Below are 21,461 nucleotides of genomic sequence, written 5' to 3'. Positions count from 1 at the left end.
AGTGGCAATATCTAGGGATGGTTTGCTGCAGGTGGGGTGGGTAAATGGACCATTATAATAAACAAAAATACATTGAAAGTTACACCATTCATTTCCACTGACTCAGTTGTCACATGCTGCTCCCAGTTACTGAAGCTGTCAACAGAATGCCCTATGATGTCTGCACAGCTTTGCCAGCTCCCTTCTCCCATCCCCAATGCAGGGCTGCTACCATATAATGGATGACAAATGAAATGAAGCTGAGAAGAATATGAAAGGGAGGACTGGGGAAGGCTCCAGACTATGCAAAGAGCAACATATGAATTATTATTTTGAAGCTTTGAAAATATTATTCAGTCACTTTTCTCTACAGCATATAGGGGCTAAATCACTGTTGTAATGCACAAAGCCTCCCCCTGCAACAGTAACAATTTCCTGGTTAAGGCAGTACCCATAAGCACCCACTTTTTCCTGAAGACATCTTCCTTCATCAGTGGGCCTGAAGCATACAAGAATGAAGTACAAAGTATGGAAGGAAAGCAAATGCAGGTGCAATATATGTGTTTTATATTGAAAAAGTCATGAACTACCAATACAGGGTATTCCGTATATACAGATCCTTAAACAGAAAACATAATGTGGATTGCTGATCTCTTCAGGGGGCCTTTGGAGACCAACAGTCAACCCCCTCTGACTCCATAATAAATGGAAAGTGGTCTTTTGGAGTTGATGGAAGCATTGTAATTGCTCAAGGCACTTTGTTGGGATATTTTTCAAGCTTAATTGCCCTGTCATTTACAATTAGGGATGTTAATGTAACTGTTAAATGTCACAAATAGCTTGCAGCTTTAACTCCCTGCTTAGCAAATGGGAATGTCCGGCTGCATATTTTATTTTTAAACATTTTGATGCATTTTAAAACTATGTTCAATGACAGGTTAATCAATTTTATGCTACAATAAAGAGAGCATTGCTTAATTTTTATGTTGAACAAATTCAGCTGCAGCTAAATATGGTGGTTATGCATGATAATGTGCACACAAACCTAATTTTGTTAAGGTGTCAGCTTAATTGGGACAGAGTTGAACGAAGAACAGCATCGCAGCTGAAATATGGCTAATAGCTGCTTTTCCAGGGCATCTACTCATATGTTCACCAGCCAATATGCAGTTATCTATTTCAAAGATGTCATGTGTGTGTGTATGTAAGACAAAGAATGTGTGAGTGCAATAAATACTGCCATTTTATTGTTTAATACTGTTTTAATTGTATGTTTTTAACTATATTTTTATTATCATTTTCTGTCTTTTCTGAGCCAGTCTCTAAGGAAAGCAAGATATAAAAAAGTTATTGATACCATTAACTAACTAACTAACTTATCAGAGAGCCAGGGTGGTGTAGTGGTTTGAGTAGTGGTCTACAATTCTGGAAATCCAGTTTCAGTTCTCTGCTTGGCCATGGAAATCCACAGGGTGATATTGGGAGATTCATACTTTGTCAGTCCCAGACAACCCCAGGATAGGTTCTCCTTAGGGCTACCATAAGTCAGAAATGGCTTGAAAACACACAGCAACCACAAATTAACTTACCATATAGTTTCTTTTTAAAAAGTTATGAATACTACATGTTGCCACTCTGTGGTACAAAATATGCTTTGCTTCCACACACTTAAGGGTCACTTCAACAGAGCTTGAGGTGGGAACAAAAGGCACAGCAAGACCCAGCACTTCAACCTTTGGATATTCATTAAATGAGTCCTAAGCCTTTTGTTAAAGAACAAAAGGATGAGTGAAGATATACACCATTAAATTACTATCATGATGTAATAATAGAATCATAGGTTGGAAGGGCAACAAGGGGTATCTAGTCTAAACCCTGCCATGCAGGAAACAAGATCAAAGTACTCTCGAGAGCTAGTCATCCAACCTCTGTTTAAAGACCTCCAAAGAAAGAGAATCTACCACTCTTCAAGACAAGTCTATTCCACTGTGGAACTGTGGACATCTCTTACTGTCCGAAAGTTGCTCCTAATGTTTAGGTGGCATATCTTTTCTCGAAATTTGAAACCAGTGGATCATATTCTAGTCTGTAGGGCAGCTAAAAATAAGCTTGCTCCATCTTCAAAGTGGCATTCCTTCAAATATTTTAAAATGACCATTATATCCCATTTCAGTCTTCTCTTCTCGATGCTAAACATTCCCATTCCGCATAGATCTTGGTTTCCAGACCCCTTACCATCTTAGTTGCCTGCCTCTTAACATGTTTCAGCTTGTTAATATCGTTTTTGAATTGTGGTAACAAGAACAGGATACACTACCAAAGCTGAGTGGAGTAGTAATATTATATCACTTCATCCACACACTATACTCTGTCGATATAGCCCAGAATTGCATTGGACTTTTTGACAGCATTGTTGACTCCTGTTCAGATTGTAGTCTACTAAAACTCATAAATCTTTTTTACATGTTATCAAGCCAGATGTTATCCATCCTTTATTTCTGTATTTCATTTTTCCTGCCCAAGTGTACTACCTTACATTTATCCTTGCAGAAATCATATAATGTAGTCATACATACCTTCATGACTGGGAAAAAGAAATTCATTACAAGTAACTCTTTACTGGTAACTAATTACTTCTAAGCTGCACTTTCAATTCATGGGTGACTAGTATTACATATTTCTAATTCCATTAGTGTTTCTTAGCATGATAATAAAAGCCGTATTTAATTTAATTACCAGTCAAATTCAGAATATAAAAACCTAGGCTGTAATATTTACAAGACATTTTAACCTGTTACTGAGGCAGCATGTAATGGTGAAACCACTTTTTCTTTCAGTATATTGTTTCAATAGCCAGCATAGTGTAGTGATTTGAACATTGAATTAAGTCTCTGGAGAACAGGGTTTGAGTCTCTGCTCAGCCTTGGAAACCTACAGGGCAGCCTTGGGCTAGTTACATTCTCTCAGCTCAGAGGAAGGCAAAGATGATAAACCCTCTCTGAATAAGTCTTGTAAGGAAAACTCCATGATAAGCTCACTTTAGGGTCATCATAAGTCAGAAATTACTGGAAAGCAAACAACAACAACAACAACAACACTTATTACCCCAACTGGAAGCTAGATTGCCCTTTTGCAGCATGTGACAGATAGGTTGCTGCAATTTATCTGACTCATTGACTGCTATCCAGTTATACTGATCCATTTGGGAATGAGTGCAGCCCCAACAAATCTGAGGTAGATAATGATAATGAAGCTTTGGGTAAGAAAGTGAAGGATCTGCAGGTGTCAGTAGGTCTTCATTGTGCCTTCCATATGTAGGAGGCCATAGGTAGAAGTGTAGTTGATTGAAAAAGCTGTATACTGGAGATGACCAGCTAGCTATGCAGATAGCTGCAGTAGCAATACTTACTTGAAGGTGTTTGCTTGGGCCCACAACCTAAGCTACCACAATTAAGAATTTCTGGCAGAAAATGATACACCACACTAGGTATGATAATAATACATCTGACGATCAAGAGAAGATCAAGAGGACTTTAAAATAAATCCTGAGTTGCCATTAGGGAATAGCCTAGAAGTAAGCACTGAGTTATCAATTATGGACAGGTAGAGCATGACAAAAGAAGATGGAAGACAGAAGAGGTGATATCTGTGAACTGCAGGTAGATACAGCAAGGAAACCAAGAAGGTATAAGACCAAACTATCTGTGTACTATTACAGCGTATGGGCAACAAACACAATAAGGCTGACATTCAAATAAGGGAACATGATATTTGAGTCTTGGTGGGATGAGATGCATGACTGACATATAACAATTTAAGGGTATGCATTCTTCATAAGAAATAGACCCAACACAAAGGTCAAGATCCTTAAATTTGGAATGCCTTGGAATTTTTGATAATGAATTCAAAAATGAGCATAGCTCAATGCTTATGTTCAATTTTAGGAAAGCTTATGTGTATGTGTTCCAACTTCAAAAAAGATAGAGAAAAGTGTAAAATACTGTGACTAGAAATTTTGAAGGAAAGAAGAGTTCAAAAGGAATGGGAAATTTGGAAAGTGAAATTCTAAAGGCACAGTACCAAGCTATTGCATTGGGAATTTTTTAAAAAGGGGAGACAGTTTCATATTAAAAAGTTAATCTGCTCCATAATGAGTTATCTAATGAGATTGATCTATAAAAGGGTTTAGATCTGGGATGGAGGGAGAGGTGGATAACCAAGATTGAGTACAACAAAGTAGCCTGAACGTGTAAGGAAATTGTCAAAAAGCTAAAGCTGAATATTGCAAGGAATGCTAAAATAAATATGTTTGAAGCAGGAAACAGAAGTATTCTGTTTATTTATTGGTTTGCTGCCTGGGAATGTTAAGCATGATGTGAACTAAGTCTTCTAAACCTATCTTTAGTTTCAAATACAATATAAAGTATATGATTTCTATCAAAAGGTTAAATAATTAAAGAGATGCAAGTATGCAGATGAGGGTACCTGACCTGGAAGTAATACACATGAAAAGGACTTCAATGCCTTAGTTTATACAGTCAGCCCTCCGTATCCATGTATTCTTTATCCACTGATTTAACCATTCATGTCGTGTGTGTGTTTGTGTATGTGTGTGTGTATTCTAAAAACCAAAGGTTGATTTTGCCACTATGCCATTATATTTAATGGAACTTGAGCATCCACAGATTTTGGTATCCATGGAGGTCCTGGAACCAAACTCCAGCAAATACCAAGAGTTCACTGTAATAAAATGAACATAACCCATTTACCAGTGTAGCTACTAAACACTAATGCAATATTTGGCTGCATAAACAGCACAGACATGTTTAAATCATGAAACATATAATAGCTCTCTCTATTGTGAATTGATGAAGCCATAGCTAGAGTACCATGTCCATTTCTGAGCAACAGATTTTTAGAAGGGAATTGACAAATTGGAGTGTATTCAGAGGACTATGACCATGACAATGAAAGGGCTGGAAATGATGTCCTATGAGGAATGATTGAAGGAGCCATGTTACCGTGGAGCAGAGTGGTTGAGGAGACACATAATAGTAAACTTCAGCTATCTGAAGGGCTGTAATGGAAAAGATTAAACATACCTGTTCTGTACCGCACTGGACAACAAGACGAGAACCAAGGGGAGGAAATTTCAGAGAAGCTGGTGACAAATAAATATCATGAGTGATGGCCTAAACATGAAAGCCATTCAAAAGTAAAACAGATTGTCCAAGACAGGGATTGGAAGTCTCCTTCACTCAAGGTGTTTGGTCAGAGACTGAATCTGTGATGGATTTGTATGCAGATACACATCTCATTTATATCATATTCTGCATAGTCCAACTTTTTCACAGGAACAAAGCTCTGAACAAAAATGCAATGCCCATCTAAAACTGTGATTTGGCTACTTTGAAATTCTGCAGCTAAATGGTGGATTAGCTCTTTGACTCCTAGTCTGAGGAAAAGCTTTATATAAATAATGATGAATGGATGGAGCAGACTGGTATGCTTTGTTTCTTCATAGTTAAGAGTAGTACCCCTTCTTCCTTGGCCTGTGATAAGGATATCACCCATGACTTGGAGATTTATTTATCTGATGGAGGAATGTATTTCTGCAGCAAAGCCTATCATTTTCCTAAGCTGCTAGTCTTTTGACCAGTGGGGCTAAGAAAGGACTCTTTGGGCATTTTAAAAAACACAATGGCTGGAATCCTAGTTTAGGTACTATGTTGGGACTATGAAAGTCTCAAAAATTCCACTTACCAGTAAGCAGTTACTGAAATCGACAGGGGTCCATTCCCTTGTCAATTGGGAAGCAGCTGCCTGACATTCCCACCCCCACCCCTCAAGTGAGCAATCTCCAGTGCAAGTGGGATGTGTGACAGGGCCTTTTTCTGCCCGCTCCACAGGGAGGGGTAGGAATGTCAGGCAGCTGCTTCTCAATCAACAGGGGAATAAAGTCTTGTTGACCACAGTGGCTGCTTACTGGTAAGTGGGGCTGCGTCTGTGTGTATCAGGCCAGAATTCACTACATAGCAAAGTCACTACGATGCTACATATAAACTCAGCTTACTGCTGATGATGTAGCCAGTGAAGGAGTCAGCTTACCATGGTCATATACAATTCTTGATGAAATTTGGTAGCTGAATTTTGTCTGCCAGAGTTGGGGGGGGGATCAGTCCACTTGTAGTGTGGTCTCTCTTTTTCTACTGCTTCAACTTTACCAACCATTGCTTTTTTCTCTCCAGTGAGTGACATTACTTCATGGCATGTTCAAATAATGACAGCCTCAGTTTAGTTTTCTTTGTTTCTAGTGGCTTCATTTGGTCTATAACTTACTGTATTTGTCTTTTCAGCAGTCCATGCTATCTGTAGAATCCATCTGCAGCCCCACATTTCTATTGAGTTGATATATTTCCTGTCAGCTTTCTGCACTGTACCACTTTTACAGTCATACATAGACAGCAAAAATAGTATGGCCTGGATGATTCTGACTTTGGTGTTTAATTATTTATTTTTACACCTGATGATCTTATATAATTTCTTCATGGATGCCTTTCCAAGTCTTCTTCTGATTTCTTGACTACAGTTTCCATTTTGATTAATGACTGAACCAACACATAGGAAATCTTTTAACTATTTCAACTTCAAACATGTAAATCATCTGTGGTCATTATTTTTGTCTTCTTAATATTCAGCTGTAACCCTACTTTTACACTTTCTTCCTTTAATTTCATCAGTAGTCATTCCAAGTCTTTGGTATTTTCTGCAAGTAATATGGTGTCATATGCATATCTTTAATTGATACCCCCCCAATTTTCACACCTGCTTCCTCTGAGCTTAAACTAGTTTTCCATATATGTTCTTCATATAAATTAAATAGGATGATAAAATGCAGCCTTGCCAATGAAAAACCATACTGTTTCTCCATATTATGTCTTGACAGTTGTCTCTTGTCCAGAGTATAGGTAATGCATCAGTAAATTCAGATGTTGTAGCATTCCCATTTCTTTTAGAGAAAGCCATAGTTTCTCATGATCTACTCCATCGAAGGGTTTACTATAGTCTATAAAGAACAGGAAAAAGGCCCTGCCAACTAGCAAAACAAAGACTTATCAAAGCACTATTATTCATGAATCTGTGGCTGACATTGTTTAAATATTGTTTAAGGCATAAACTTTAAAACTAGTTCTATACTGGGCAATATTCAAGCTATAGGATAACACTAATGAAAGGAGTCTATGGACTCCATCATGTGCAAATTACACAAATGGAAATATATGCTAGCCAGTTGGAACTGTTTGTTTCTACCTTCTGTATATGGATCAAATTTCTGTTAATATCATGTCAGACAGTGTACAGTTTTTGCTGCAGGGAAATTTAATGTGAGATATTTTGAAGTAAAATAGGCCCCATGTATAAAAGATGTCCTTGATGGAACATACCAAGGCAATCATAGTCAAAAATGTATGACATAGTTAAGCAAAGGATTCTAAATGTGGTGGGCCAGGAAAAAGAGGTGCAGTCAAATAAATTCATTCATTGGGTATAGGCAAATGCGATTTGACATGGCTCTTTGAGTGATTTTGTACTCATGATCAGGGGAATAAATGAAGAGATTTTCTTATGTGTTCACACACTTTCACATACATTTTTGCTGCAAGTTTACACTATAAGCTTGGAATCTTGTTGGTTAGTTCCACCTAGAATATACACATTGACTTACACACTGAATGATGAGTCAATACAGAGAAAAAAGAATTGATTCAATAGGTCTACTCTAGTCAGGAATATCATTAGGATTTAGCCCTAAGTATGCTTAGCAGTACAGCAGGGAGTGATATAACCTTGTATTCACTTACCTTGGATTAATCTCCTTTGGACAAAATTGGATTTAATTTACTGCATAATTTTGCAGAGCAAATTATCTATAAATGCCAAGTCCAATCTATAGATGCACATTGAACTTTGTCTTTGAAAATATTTTCCATCCTTGTTTTCAGAACTCCTGCCGAGGTGATATGTGCATGTTTGCACATGGGTCATTTGTTTAATATAGAGCTTTGAGGAACTTTGTGTGTGTTCAACTATTGGAACACAGATTTCATAGGGACTTCTCAGGCAGACAATAGATGAACCCAGACAAAAGTATCATCATATTTAATAATGATATCATTAATGATATTCCACATTTAATAAAATCTAAATTAAGGTGAAAATTTGTTTTGGTTGATTATAAAAATCACCTTATGAATACCTGTGCATTTATACCATCCAGTGAATATCCAGTGATTCTCCAGTGATACTGAGCTTAGTTTTTAGGTACTAAAAGAAAGCTTGAAGAATTTTTCATTAAGAATATATGGTTTTCAAACAGCATGTATGCTTCTGAAAGGCTTCCAATTGTTGCAGAACAAATTAGTCAAGGAGAAAATATTGATTGTAAAGGTCCATTGACAGAAGAGTAACAATTTTAACTATGTGCATTTCAACTATGTTCCACTAATGACAATTAATGGCAATTAAAATAAATCATGGAACTCATGACACCCCTGGAAACATTCAAAAAGAGACTTAAAATCTTTCTCTTTTGCCAAGCCTTCCCCCCTGAAGAATGAAGTTGTATTTTGGACACCACTGATTCTCTGCCTTACCTTAGATATGAATGTTGGTTGATTGTATGATTCTGTATAGAGTTTTACTGTAATTTTTGTATTATTGGATTTTTATTGGATTTCTATGACACTGTTTGTATTGGTTTTAATAGTCTATAACCCCGCTTCGATCCAAAAGGGAGAGGCGTGGAAACACAAATAAAATTTATTATTATTGTTATTATTAAAAATTTAGTCAGTCTAACATTTGTTTTATAACTGTGTTTGTTGTTATTAATATAAGGTTTAATTAAATCAGTTTGAAATCATCTGAACTATATGCTGAAAATAAGTATTAGAAGCAAAAAAGCAAAACAAAAACCAAAAGTGTCATTCACTGAAAGGTATTAATATAAATTCTTAGGAACAAATAAAGGAATGACCACATTTCTCAGTGAGATGCACAGGCAACCTTGATCTACACTTAGTTTACACTCAACATTAGTTGATTCTACTAGGGAAGGTAATATTCTGATAGCCAAAGTTGACTTCATAGTTTACTTCTTAGTATTACTTCTAGGGTCTCATGCTTTATCAATGCCTCCCTAAGAAACAAATTGGGAGAGAGGGGTTGCTTTCTATTATTTGACTCAATTTTATTCTTTCCTGCATTGAACTTGATAGAAAATTGTGAAATACCAAATAAAAACTGATAGAGACTGCTGTGATGTGCTACACCTTAAGTTCAGATTTGGCGCACAACCCATCTGTAAGGGAAAACATGCAAGAACCAGATTCATGAAAGAGTCCAATCAAAGCATTACTCAATGGCATTACATTGTTAATAAAATTTCTTTATCTGAAACTATAATTTAATATTCATGTATCTAATTTACATGTGACAAAGTAGCATATTCTAAAATTAGAGTGTCGTAACCAGCAAACTATTGACTACTATAAACAATACGAAAAAAACACAACTCAAACATTTCTTAGTAAATAAAAAGATACAACTTTTAACTGGGGAATTATTTTAGTTGCTCATACTGCTTTAAACATAGCTGAAATTATGGCTTGAAAGAACTGTTCAAGCGCACAAACATTTTGTGTGGAAGGAGTCTTGTGTATATACATAAAGTCCAAGAGTAATACTACCAAAATTCTGCTTGCTCATTTATAGCTGGTACAGTAGTAATAATGAATGCCTGAATTTTGTAGGGGGAAAAAACACCAAACCAATATGTAGAAATGGTTTCAAATCTAGCTGATTTTTTCCCCATGAAAACAGAAATATACTACCATTTCCTCAATATTGTGATGCTTGACAGTGAAAAAAAAATGCACTTATTGTAAAATTACAATAGAGTGTTAGATTGCAGCTGTCCTGATCAAATATTAGTGTCCTTAATACCTATGACAGCTGTGCATTATGTTGAAATTGAGAAATGATATGCATTTCAAATAAAACCAGAGCAACTACATACGTAACAAACAGTGAATCTTAACAGAATCAACATGCACTAACCCTACTCTTATGCAAAATTAATTTCTTCCAGAAAATTGCATCCAACCTTTGGCCTTCCACAAAGGTATACAGGTCTTCTCCCCTGGTAATACATTTGGACTTTTGTATTCAAATACCAGTTTACCAGCTCAGTGTCACAAAATGTTCTGTTCCACTGGTATATCCTTTAGCTGCCCTTGAGCTTCCGTAGAAACTGCTCTCACACAGTCACTTTTATTTATGTTTTTGTGAGCTTCACTGAAAGTATCCACAGTTCTATACAAATAAGCTTCCTTATTCATCTTCTTCTGGTTCCTGTGATAAAATGGGTGCTTCCTCTTTTAAACAAGCACTAAAGAAGCTGAGAATTGTGCTATAAAGGTGATATTTACTCTTCTCTGATGTAATGTAATGACCTTCATCTGGGTAGATCTAGAAGAGAAAAGTAAAAGAAAACCAGTAAAAATCAGGTGATATGGGTCTCTATGATTTGTTTTAAGTGTTTCTGCATCAACACTGAATGGATGCATTAGGGGATGCTACAGCTTCATCTAAAGCTCATAAAATGCAAAGCAAAATTCATTTTCTTGATATTTTTAAACTAGCATTTCATAGCTTTCACTAAAAGCTTTAGCACTAGAAGTATTTTCACATTTTATTTAAAATTGCCTTTCCCATTCATATTTTCAGTATGGCTTAAAGGAAATAGATACTTAGCTTGTATCAAATATTTATGGAATCAATGGAAAGCCTCAGAACAGCTTGATATGCAATAGGATTAAAATGTGGATCTAATATGAATCACATAAGGGATTCAGAGACTTATTTTGTTAGGAAACAATTGCTTATGTTGTGCCATACTGGATAGAACTATATATGGTTGTATTTCTATATCTAGTATTTATATTGATTAAAGCTTATTTTGGGTTGCACTGTATTTTTTACAAGTTCTGACAGATGATAAGAAAGACAAAGTACAATTCTTAATGTAATTGCTAAAAAGGTCTAATTAATATTTTCTTTAAATGATTAGCACACATGCAACTGGTGTAGGAGTTCTTCAAAACATAAAGTCCCATTACATTTCTGATTTCTGTCTCCTGTGGACAAGTCTCTTGCATCTTGTATGATCAGTCTCTACTTCAGCAATATCTCACAATCTGTCACAATATCATTTGTCTTAGCTGTTTCTCTAAATCTTACACTTTCTATTCTGAAAACAAATGTATCCTTCCTAAGTTTAATTAGACAGGGATAATTAACTTTAAAATAGGCATAAAAGTTTGATGAAGTCATTAGCTCCACTATTCAAGTGGCCTTAGCTCATTTTTCAACTTCATTTTTCTCCCAAAACCATTTAAAAAACCAAATCAAATAGGCCTCAGTTCTGAAGCATCAATAAAATGTAGGCTGTAGTATCTTCTCAGTTTATTCAGTTCAATGTATAAAGCTATTCTACTGGGTAAGGTAGGTGTACATGCTTTGTAAAATGCACACAAGCTGAAGCTGCGTTGGTTCAGGTGTTTGCCTAGGAGAAGCGACGCCACAATAACCACAAAGCCAATATTTGGAGGTAAGGCCACAACTTTATTAACTCAAGCATTTTAACAGTATAGGGTTGGCCCAAAGCATGAGGTCACGATCTGCAAAATCAAACAACACCCCGGTTGATCGATGACCGCAAATTTGGTATGACCTAGGGGCTAGGAAACGCAATCTCGCATCTCTGTGAAGTTTAGATCACCTGATTTCTCTTAAGCCTCTAGTCACCGAGTAACGTCATAACGTAATGGCCCCCGCAATGGCCACCATGTATGCCCAAGACGCACCTGGGTCCAAAGGACTCCCTCTCCACTGCTCCTTAGCCCTGGAACCACTTCCAGCAAATCAATGGCCTATGCTGCCGTCCCTTAGTTGTGACAAAAACACCATCTCCAGGGAGAGGAGGGTGGGGAGCCGAGCTAAAATGGCCCTGAGCACGCTGATTCACGGCCTTAAATATTCCCAAACACTGGGCGGGGCCGGGAGCCATAGTTCCGCTCCTCCAGGGCAGCCAACCAATCGGCTGCACTGCAGGACCAGAAATGGCAACCAGCGAGAGGTCCTCCAATTTCCCAGAGCGACCTCTCGCTGGAAGTCCCGGCCCGAACCCCCCAAAAGGGCCAATCCGCTGGCCCCAAGCCCCAGCAAAGCATGCTGGGGTTTGTACCCACCCCAGGAGGGGCCCCGCCAGCTGCCATTGTCTCCCGGTGGCAACACTGCTCACCAGGGTCTTCCGGCGGTGGCCGTTTATTCTTAAATAGCTATATCCAAATTTTAGCTTCACCCAGATTAGCAATGGTGGAGAAAATTTCTTGTAACATCAAAACAGGTATAAATAGGTTGTTCTAAATTGTAAGATTTTATAATCCCTTTAGTTTATGAATAAATTATTTACATTTTAATTTATTAGATGTATATCTGGCCTTTATCCAAAAAATGAGGCTCAAGGAACAACAATTTGAAATCATTAATAAAACATAAATAAAATGCAGTAGCCATGTGTTAGAAAGCTCCTTCCTTGGCAAAAGCCCATCTTCTTAATTTTTGGATGGTCTATACATATTTTTAATCCAAAATATGCTGCATTTTACAACCTACATTGTTTTTCTTTCAATCCTTGATTAAAAGACAAGAAGAATTGTTTTGTTGTTCATACTGGCAAACATCCAGTATCATGCTGGGACTGCACTGTTACCTTCTTCCTGTGCAACTCTCAGTGTTGCCTGCACCACAACCCCAGAGGGTTTCCCATCCCACCTCATCAGGTGTTTGGGGTAAATGGGGTGCTGTAGTGGGGAAGGGTTTCTCCCTCTTGATTCTACTGACAGGAGTAGTTACTCCATAGACATATCCTTTTGGATTCTGATTACTTTACTTGGAAGGGGGACATAATCAACTTTGAACCAATATTTGCTTTTAATATTTCTTAATGAATGGGTTATATTGGTACCACCACTTTTGCTGTTTATAGTTTACACAGATTTACTACTGACACTATGCAACTAATATACATTTTGTAGAGAAATATGAGACAGTTTTTAATGTTATATCTTTCAAACACCTGCAAAGAAAAAAAGAGCATAATACATCTTTTAAAACAGGCTAAAATCAAAATGTGTTGAAAATGCACTAAGCTAAAGAGACTGTCAAGTGTTACATACCTGCATAGTATAATTCACTCCAGCTTTTATTAGGTGTTTAATTAATTCTGCTGAATGCTGGAAATGGACTTTAGCTATGGGATAACAACATATGAGTGTTAGTCAAATGCATTATTAATGTGAATCAGACCCTACATATTAGCTGTCCCAGTCTTCGTAAAGCAACTGGGACATGTGTGAATATTCTTTCCTATCTTTCAATAATATATTACTTACAAGAGAACAGCTATAACAGAGTGGTAATGTGAGAATGAGAGTTATCTGGTTTATGTATCACCATAAACTGATTAGGTGGCCTTAGGTAATTTACATACTGCTCCATGTCTACATAGAAATCCCATAAAACATTCTTGCAGGTAAGTTCATATATAATTGAAATCCAGGTTTGTCTTTCATAGACACACCCAGTTCACAAAATGAAGAAGGATAATGCTACTTAGCAGGGCTATTGTAAGGGCTTTAGAAATATATAAATCAGGGGAGGTGAAAGTGTGGGATACAGGCTGAATGCATCCAGAATCCCATTTTGTATCTTTTAACTCTCCTTGAGCATCTCCAAAACTCCTCAACATCACTTAAAAAACAACAATAGACAATTTTACACCAAGAAATAACCCCACATTCTCCACTTCTTAAAATTCCATGATAGTATAGTTTTCTTGATCTCCACAACCACCCAAGTGCCGTAAAGATCTGAAAATGTGCCAAAAATCAAAACTAGAAGTGATATGATGTCTCTTCCAGGTTATCAAAAATATGCTAATGCATCTCTCCAAGGGAAATTTCCCTTTGCTCCCTGTGGAGTTGCTCTCCCCAGCAGATTTAGATACATTAGTATGAATCCTATTGTTCCTCTCAATTAAAGTAGTCCCTTTGAATCAAAGGAATTTATCTATGAGTCAATTCATCACTGAATAGTTGTCCTCTAGTTGGGCCTTTTGCTGTGTTGTTTGCAACAATTTAAAACATTTTGAAGTGTATATGCTGTCATGTAGAACTACATAAATACTAGCTGGTTTTGAATTCTAAAGTTTGATCTGGTTTATTGGATTTATGTCCTCCTTCTGACAGGTACCAAACCCTACTTCTCTCTCCCTATCATTTGCTGCCATTTTCTTTCAAAAATGCTGTTGAACATCATTTGTGAGTAAGAGAAGATGGAGTTGCATTTTAACATCTGTGTTTATGGGAAGATAAACTTGTACTCATTTTTCTTTAAATTCTATATAAAAATGAATTCCTGGAACACTCTTGGGACAACATGTCTAGTTCTTCAAGCCATCCACCTTCAGCATCCACTTCCACTCTCTATGCTATAGTTGAAAAATAAAATAAAATTTGTACTGTGGTTCTGAAAAGCTGCATGAAAGACAAAAGAGTTCTGTCACAGCATTATGAGTGTATATGTCTTATGATTACTCCAAGATTCTCTGCTAACATACCTACATCTTCCAATGGAATATAATACTTTATTTTGATATTTGCTGTATTCTGACTTTTGACACAGATTCTATTCTACTGAATCCTTAGTCTATGCATTTTACTAGTCTTCCAAAAATAGCCTCCTAATATAAGACTTGGCAAAACTGCAGGAATTTCGCTTTTTTTTTTTTTGTTTGTTTGTTTAGCTGAGCAACATCTCATGTACCACGAAAAATTGGAACAAAAGGATTGATCTTTTGGAAATGGCACTACTGGGCCAAAAACTATGACACATTTACATCTGAGCCTAATATTTTTACTGATAAATCAGCAGATGGATGTAGTTAGGTTTTTGGTGGTACCCTTAATGAGTAAAACTATCATGTGAAGCTGAAGCGTTTAGTAGTAGCTTGAAAAAAAAGAAAAGCTGAAACTGCTCTCTTCCCACTGAGCCTCATCCCACTCCCACCATTACTTCCACTGAGCTCTAGCATTTTAATAGGATGCAGGTGAACACTACAGCCCAATTCTGACAATAGCCAGCTATTGTTGTGAGGAGCACTGGTGTCACTAGTGTTGTGACAATTATTTGTCATGCTTTCCTAAACACACAAATTGTAGATTTCTTGGCCCCTTTAAAGGCTTTCTGTAAGAGCCGAGAAATTTGCCACCTAATCGCCTAAGTGTGAGAATTTACACATGGTTCACCACAACATGAGGAATTGCATTAAAGGATCGTGACATTAGGAGGGTTGAGAACCACTGAACTATACACTAGTGTAATTGTTATATTAGTAATTGTGCACATTTTCAATATGTATGATGTCTGAACAGTAGCTTCAGGCTTGTTCTCACAACACAAAACACATCCAAAAACCAATAATAGCAGCAACAAAATGTATGAATATACTACGGCTGAAAAGTTTATTTCTAAGCTAGAGAAATGTAATCTCAGGAATGCATGCAAGTGAAGAATCCACTCTTCATGTAGCATTTATGTTTATTAAAAGCTAGAACCCAGCTTTCAGCTCTTTGTTGTGATTGATTTCTTGGATGAGGATCTTTTTTCTGTGTGTAAGATTACATACAGATCTGAAGAATGGATACTGGGAGAACCCATGATTGTTTTGCCTTGGTTTATCTCTCAACGGGATCTCTACCTACTGTAAGTGTCTGATATAAAAATGCTAACCCAACTACAAATCTAAGGTGAAAAGGAGGTGTATTAGGCATGCAGGCTGGTAGAAGTGGAGGGGATATGACTTTCATTGTGATGCAGAAGAAAGCACAGAGAAAAGAAAAAGGGAAATAATTATGAGATGGGGATGGGTTAATGAGAAGTTTATAATGGAGCATATTAGGTAGGGATTGGATAGAAGCCTGGAAAGTAAGCCCATCCTAGTGAAGGGTACTTCACACATTAGTAACAAGTAGCCATTAAAGCACCGAAAAAGTTAAGTTACTATATTGTATGCTATATCTTTTTATGATGACATTTACATTTTTCCAGTAGTACAAAGGGAATAATTTAGAAGTTGTTTAAATATTGATGTTGTCAGTTATTAATATATGTTACCCTCTACCAATTACATGGTGTTTTATAAGATTTAAAGAAATTGGTATTAACATATTCAAAGAATTACAAATATTCAATTAAGGTAAATGTCATCTGTCCAGTTTCAAAACTGTCAACTGAGTCTGACAACTGGCTCTCTAGAGGCAGACGAAGCTCAGTATTTTAAAACACACACATACTATGCCTTATCTTTCACTAAACCTCTTCATGTGACAATCTACAACTGCAGATGAAACTGCTTTTGCATAAATACTCACTATCAGCTGTCCCATGAATGATTAACAAATTTTCTTCTTTAAAGCCATTAATATTGTGCAGCACGCTTGATGCCTTTGGAAAAAACACACAGATTGTGAGTGATTTAGATTTCATATCCCTTTGGCTTCCTATAAAGATCCATAATATATCTTGCTCACCTGATAAGCATGTTCTTCTTTAGATGGAATCCCTAGGTATCTTTCTGAAAAAGCTGATGCTGTATGTGAGGGACAGAAGATACTGTTTATATTAATGTTTTCTTCGGACAGGGGTCAGGTATATTAACCTTTATAGATATAATCATATTTAACTAGAGGCTAAATAGCAACACAAAGTACCACAGTTGAGATTCAAATAATTACTGGTGTGAGACTGAAAGCCATACTGGAACATTACAATTTCTATTACACACACTGTGATCCCCATTCAGAAACTTTGGATACACCTACACTACAGAAATAATGTAGTTCTACAAGGTCTTTAGCCTTCTCTGCCAAATCCCAGGATTCTGTAGGATGGACAGAGCCATGGCAGTTAAGGTGGTATCAAGCTGCATTATTTCTGCAGTGTGGATGAACCCCAAGACTTCTGCTCACACAGGGGAGTTCTAACTATTTTGTTACATGACTGGTAAAAATAAAAAATATCAAACTACTTGTGTGCAATCCACTGCACAACATTTCAACTCAACAGAGTTCTGATCTTTGCAAACTATTTGTCTTCATACTTTATATCACCCCACAACTACCCCAGAGAAGAAGAAAACTGTGTTCACTATGTTAAGTGAACAGATATAATAATACAAAATACTCACCATACAATTTCATGTCTGTAATTGGTGCAATCACAGCTCCACACTTGAAAAGCCTTTCATTTGCCTTTAGAATCATTGATGCAATGTATCCTCCATAGCCCTACAAAACAACCTAATGTGAGTTAAAATGTGTCCATTATTGCCTTAATGAAACCACCTTTTGTTCCACAGTTCCACAGTATTTACATCTATTTTTGCAGCTCTCTGACATTCTGTGAACTATAAAGCAACAATTACAAAAGAATCAAGAACACTTAGGACAACTTTAAGCTGATATATAATGCAATAATATTCAGTGTGTACATTGAAAGTAATACAGAGTAGTAAATGCATTTTTTAGCCTTCTGTCTCTTTCCAGAAATATGGTGTGCTTTGTATATAACACATTTATTGTATTTAAAGTGTATTTAAATTTTGTCTCAGAGCTGAATAATCTGTGCTCTTATGGCTTTGTGGAGCCCTCAACCAACTTCAAGTGTCATTTGAAACTGATCAGCTGGTTGGGGAAAGAAAAAAAAAACACAAGAGAGATGAAATGTAGTGGCAGAAAAAGAAAAAGAAATGTGTGGGTACAAAGCCTATGGCTGTTTTGGCCACCCCAGCCACTAATTTATGGCTCCTAGCAGATTATGCTTGCAGGAAAAAGACCCTCAATAGAAAGGTGTCCCTAGGGCAGACTTGCTTATGAATGAATGTTTCTGCAGTCAAAAATGGAACCAAGGTCCTGCAGCAGGCAATCTACAGTATCTCTGGCATGTAGCTATGATATATCTCCTTGTGCAATCCCCTAACCATATTTTCTCTGCTTCAGCTCCACCAAGACAACAATTTCCAAGTCAATGGAAACCAGGGCAAGCAGCAGGGACATGCCCAGTTTGTTTCCTTTAATTAGACATCCTGTGATAGACATCTTCAGGGATCTCCACAGGTCTGAAGGAAGTCCTGAGGATGATGTCAGTGCTGTTCATCTCTACAGTTTTCTTTCCACAGGGGGAAAAACAAGAGTGGGGTAGGATTGCAATAGAGGAAAAATGGGCTTGAGGGGAATTTGGATCATTGTGTGGTTGGAACAGAAATGACCTAAACATGGGTTACAATGGCATATGTTGGACTCTCTCTGCCCCATCTCGGATTTGTCCCTTTTCACTCGCTGCCCCTCACTCCTGGAACCTTCTTCCCCCGTGAACAAGAGCCATCACTTCTTTAACCAGCTTCAAAATGGAGCTGAAGACCATCCTGTTCAGAGAAGCATTCCCAGGCATTGCATAATTGTCACTTGCCTTTTGTTGTTCTTTTGTTGTCTGTTTTATTGAATCATTTCCTGTATTGCTACGTATTTTATATTTATTATCCTACTAGAGAGGCCCCTTCCCCACCACCTTTCCCTTCTCCTTTTGTGTTGTGTCTTTCTAGATTGTAAGCCTGAGGGCAGGGAACCGTCCAATTAAAAAGATTGCATGTACAGCGCTGTGTAAATTTACAGTGCTTTATAAATAAAGGTTAATAATAATAATAATAATAATAATAATAATAATAATAGTTGCCAATCTAGATGTTATAGAGGACAAATAGCTGCTACAAAAATACTAGCTACATTCTTAGCTCTTTTCAGTATCATCTAAGAGAAGAAAGCATGATATGATTCTACTACAAATGATGGCCAATGGCATTTGGCTGTGGTATAAAAATTCATGGCAAGTTGAAATCATACAAAAAAAATTCTACTATTTCCTTTCATGGATAACAGTTCACTTCATCAGATGCCTGGAATAAAGCTTCTGTACAGAATCCAGCAGAATTTCATGAACATTTCACCAGTTTCCATCAATCTCAATCTGGAACTAACTATAGAACAAGTCCACTTTCTGGATACTACTGTACTGCTGCACAATGGACATCTGAGCACCACTGACCACTACAGTTATTTACATGCCTCCAGGTTCCACCCAGAATACAGTACCAAATACATAGTTTACAGTCAAGTGCTCTGATACAATCACATTACTCAGACCCACAGCCCATGGACACCAAACTCATGGAATCACAATTATCATTCCTGAAGCTACAGTATCCATCATATAATGTAAATGGGGGGGGGGGGGAATCAACAAGGCAAAGCTTATACCCAGGACCAATCTACAGTGCGCCTGCATCATCCGCGGGTGCAATGTACATGGAAAGCCACACTAGGAGAAGCCTGGGCATGCTCTGGAAGGGGTAATGGTGTGTGCGCGCAACACCGTGCCACGGGGACAAGCTCCATTATTTTTAATGGGGCTCAAGAATACGTGGAATTCCTCTTATGTGGGGGGTTTCTGAAACGGATCCCCCACATAAGGGAAGGGCCCACTGTATTATAGAATAGGCTGAAGACAAGAAATTACAGAATTAGTGATCACATAAAGCTTCCAGCTGAGACCACTCAAACGTACCATCACTGAACTACAACCTATTTGGACAATAATGCCGCCTTCTCAAAAGCTCTTGGTGGCAAGGCCTTTACATGCCTGCAGACAGCTGCTCAGTCTCAAACAGTTATTTAATTAAAGGAGGATGCACAACACAGATGGGGAGAGGGGTACAAAACTTTATCACAACCCCAGATGCAAACTCTGCACACGCATGTATACGGGAAACACCAACACAGGTTCTAATTAGATAACCCACTATATTAGAGGCATTTCATTTGCTCATCCTCTAATATGATATATGTCATCCTCTGTCAGCAGTGCCCTTCAGCACTTTATTTTGGGCAAATAGGCCAGTTTCTGTGCCAGAGGATAAATGGAAATAAATCAGATATTACAAATGGGAATGCAGAAAAACCTATTGCAGAGCACTTCAATCTTGCTGGGCATTCCCTCTGGGACTTCACAACAGCAGTCCTTTAACAACACACACACACATGCCCATGCACACACACACACACACACACGGAAAGAAAAACAACTGAACTGGACTATATCCACAAATTCAATCCATCAACAATGGGTTGAACAGAGACAATGGCTTCCTGGCATACCATACATATAATATTGGTTAATACCTCAGCCCCATGAGGATGCTCTTGGTCAGTTTCTCACATCATCTTTCTGCTTCCCAGACTGCAAACACCAAAACTCCTTCCACTATCCATTTGACCACCCACTCGTCCTGGCCTTAGGCAACATCTTTCCTCCTGCCTTTGTCCCTCAATGACCACAGTTAAAAATGAACACCATACCCACAGGTTTTGCATTTCTATGCCTATTCATACAGTTTGATTATAAAGGTCCTTTGTGGGCATCAGTTAGTTCCATTCAGCCAAGACAACATTCCAAGTCTATGAAAACTTATGCTATGACTTTTGCTTAGTTAGTCTCAATGGCTACAAAAGCCCTTTGCATAGTGTAGTCCACAAAAGCTTATTGTAGACATTTCCCCCCCCCCCCCCCCAGTTAGCATCAAAGATGCTATTGGATTTCCTCTTTTTATGTACAGAAAATTAATGATGTGAAGAGAAGTAAAAAAAAAAAAGGCTGACCCTGTCTTTGTGGCAACCTAGGTGTCTAAGATGTGACAAAATACATCTTTTTCAACATAAAATGATAGTCATAAATGTTTTTTTTTTCATTCACAAATCACTTCCAGGATCAGATGGACATCAAAAGAAATAAATCATAATTCCATGTCCCTCTTAAAATCAATAATGTAATATCATTTTGATGAAGAAAACTGCTAAAATAAACTTCTTTTTAAGCACAGACAAAATCTCTCCAGCTTTGTGTTTGTTTTATTTTCTTCCAGCTGAATATAGGAATCCATATAGAATGCTTGGAGATTGATTCGACACTTCCAAGAGATAGAGTTCAAGGTCTAGCAACCCTAATTTAAAACTTATATGACCAACAGTAAGTTTCTCTCTCACACAAAAGTCTGTCATCCCCCCCACTGCCCCTGGAGACAAAAAAAAATCAACAACCTCTTTTGAAACAGGATATTTTTCTCTCCAGTGATTATTCTGGTGCAAAATAAAAACTATAGTTTGTCCAAGGATCTTTGAATCCTGATAGCATAAATTTCTGCTTTACTCAGTCAATATCTATGTATTAAAAAATGAATGATTTTTAGT

General features: G+C 37.3%; 1 protein-coding gene across 1 annotated transcript in view; it reads right to left on the bottom strand.

Moving 5' to 3' along the window:
• Positions 1-8,822: 8,822 nt before the first annotated feature.
• Positions 8,823-21,461, bottom strand: part of DPP10 (dipeptidyl peptidase like 10) — a 285,461-nt gene continuing 272,822 nt past the window's right edge. Inside the window, exons 21-25 of the mRNA XM_042458561.1 lie at positions 17,351-17,450; positions 16,695-16,753; positions 16,536-16,608; positions 13,281-13,354; positions 8,823-10,509 (exon numbers count right to left, since the gene is read on the bottom strand). Coding sequence (XP_042314495.1) covers positions 10,372-10,509; positions 13,281-13,354; positions 16,536-16,608; positions 16,695-16,753; positions 17,351-17,450 — 444 coding nt within the window. The 3' untranslated portion in view covers positions 8,823-10,371. The remainder of the gene's footprint in view (positions 10,510-13,280; positions 13,355-16,535; positions 16,609-16,694; positions 16,754-17,350; positions 17,451-21,461) is intronic.

The sequence above is a fragment of the Sceloporus undulatus genome, chromosome 1, assembly GCF_019175285.1.
Source record: "Sceloporus undulatus isolate JIND9_A2432 ecotype Alabama chromosome 1, SceUnd_v1.1, whole genome shotgun sequence".
Classification (NCBI taxonomy): Eukaryota; Metazoa; Chordata; class Lepidosauria; order Squamata; family Phrynosomatidae; genus Sceloporus; species Sceloporus undulatus.
This window is presented reverse-complemented; position numbering and strand designations above follow the sequence as displayed.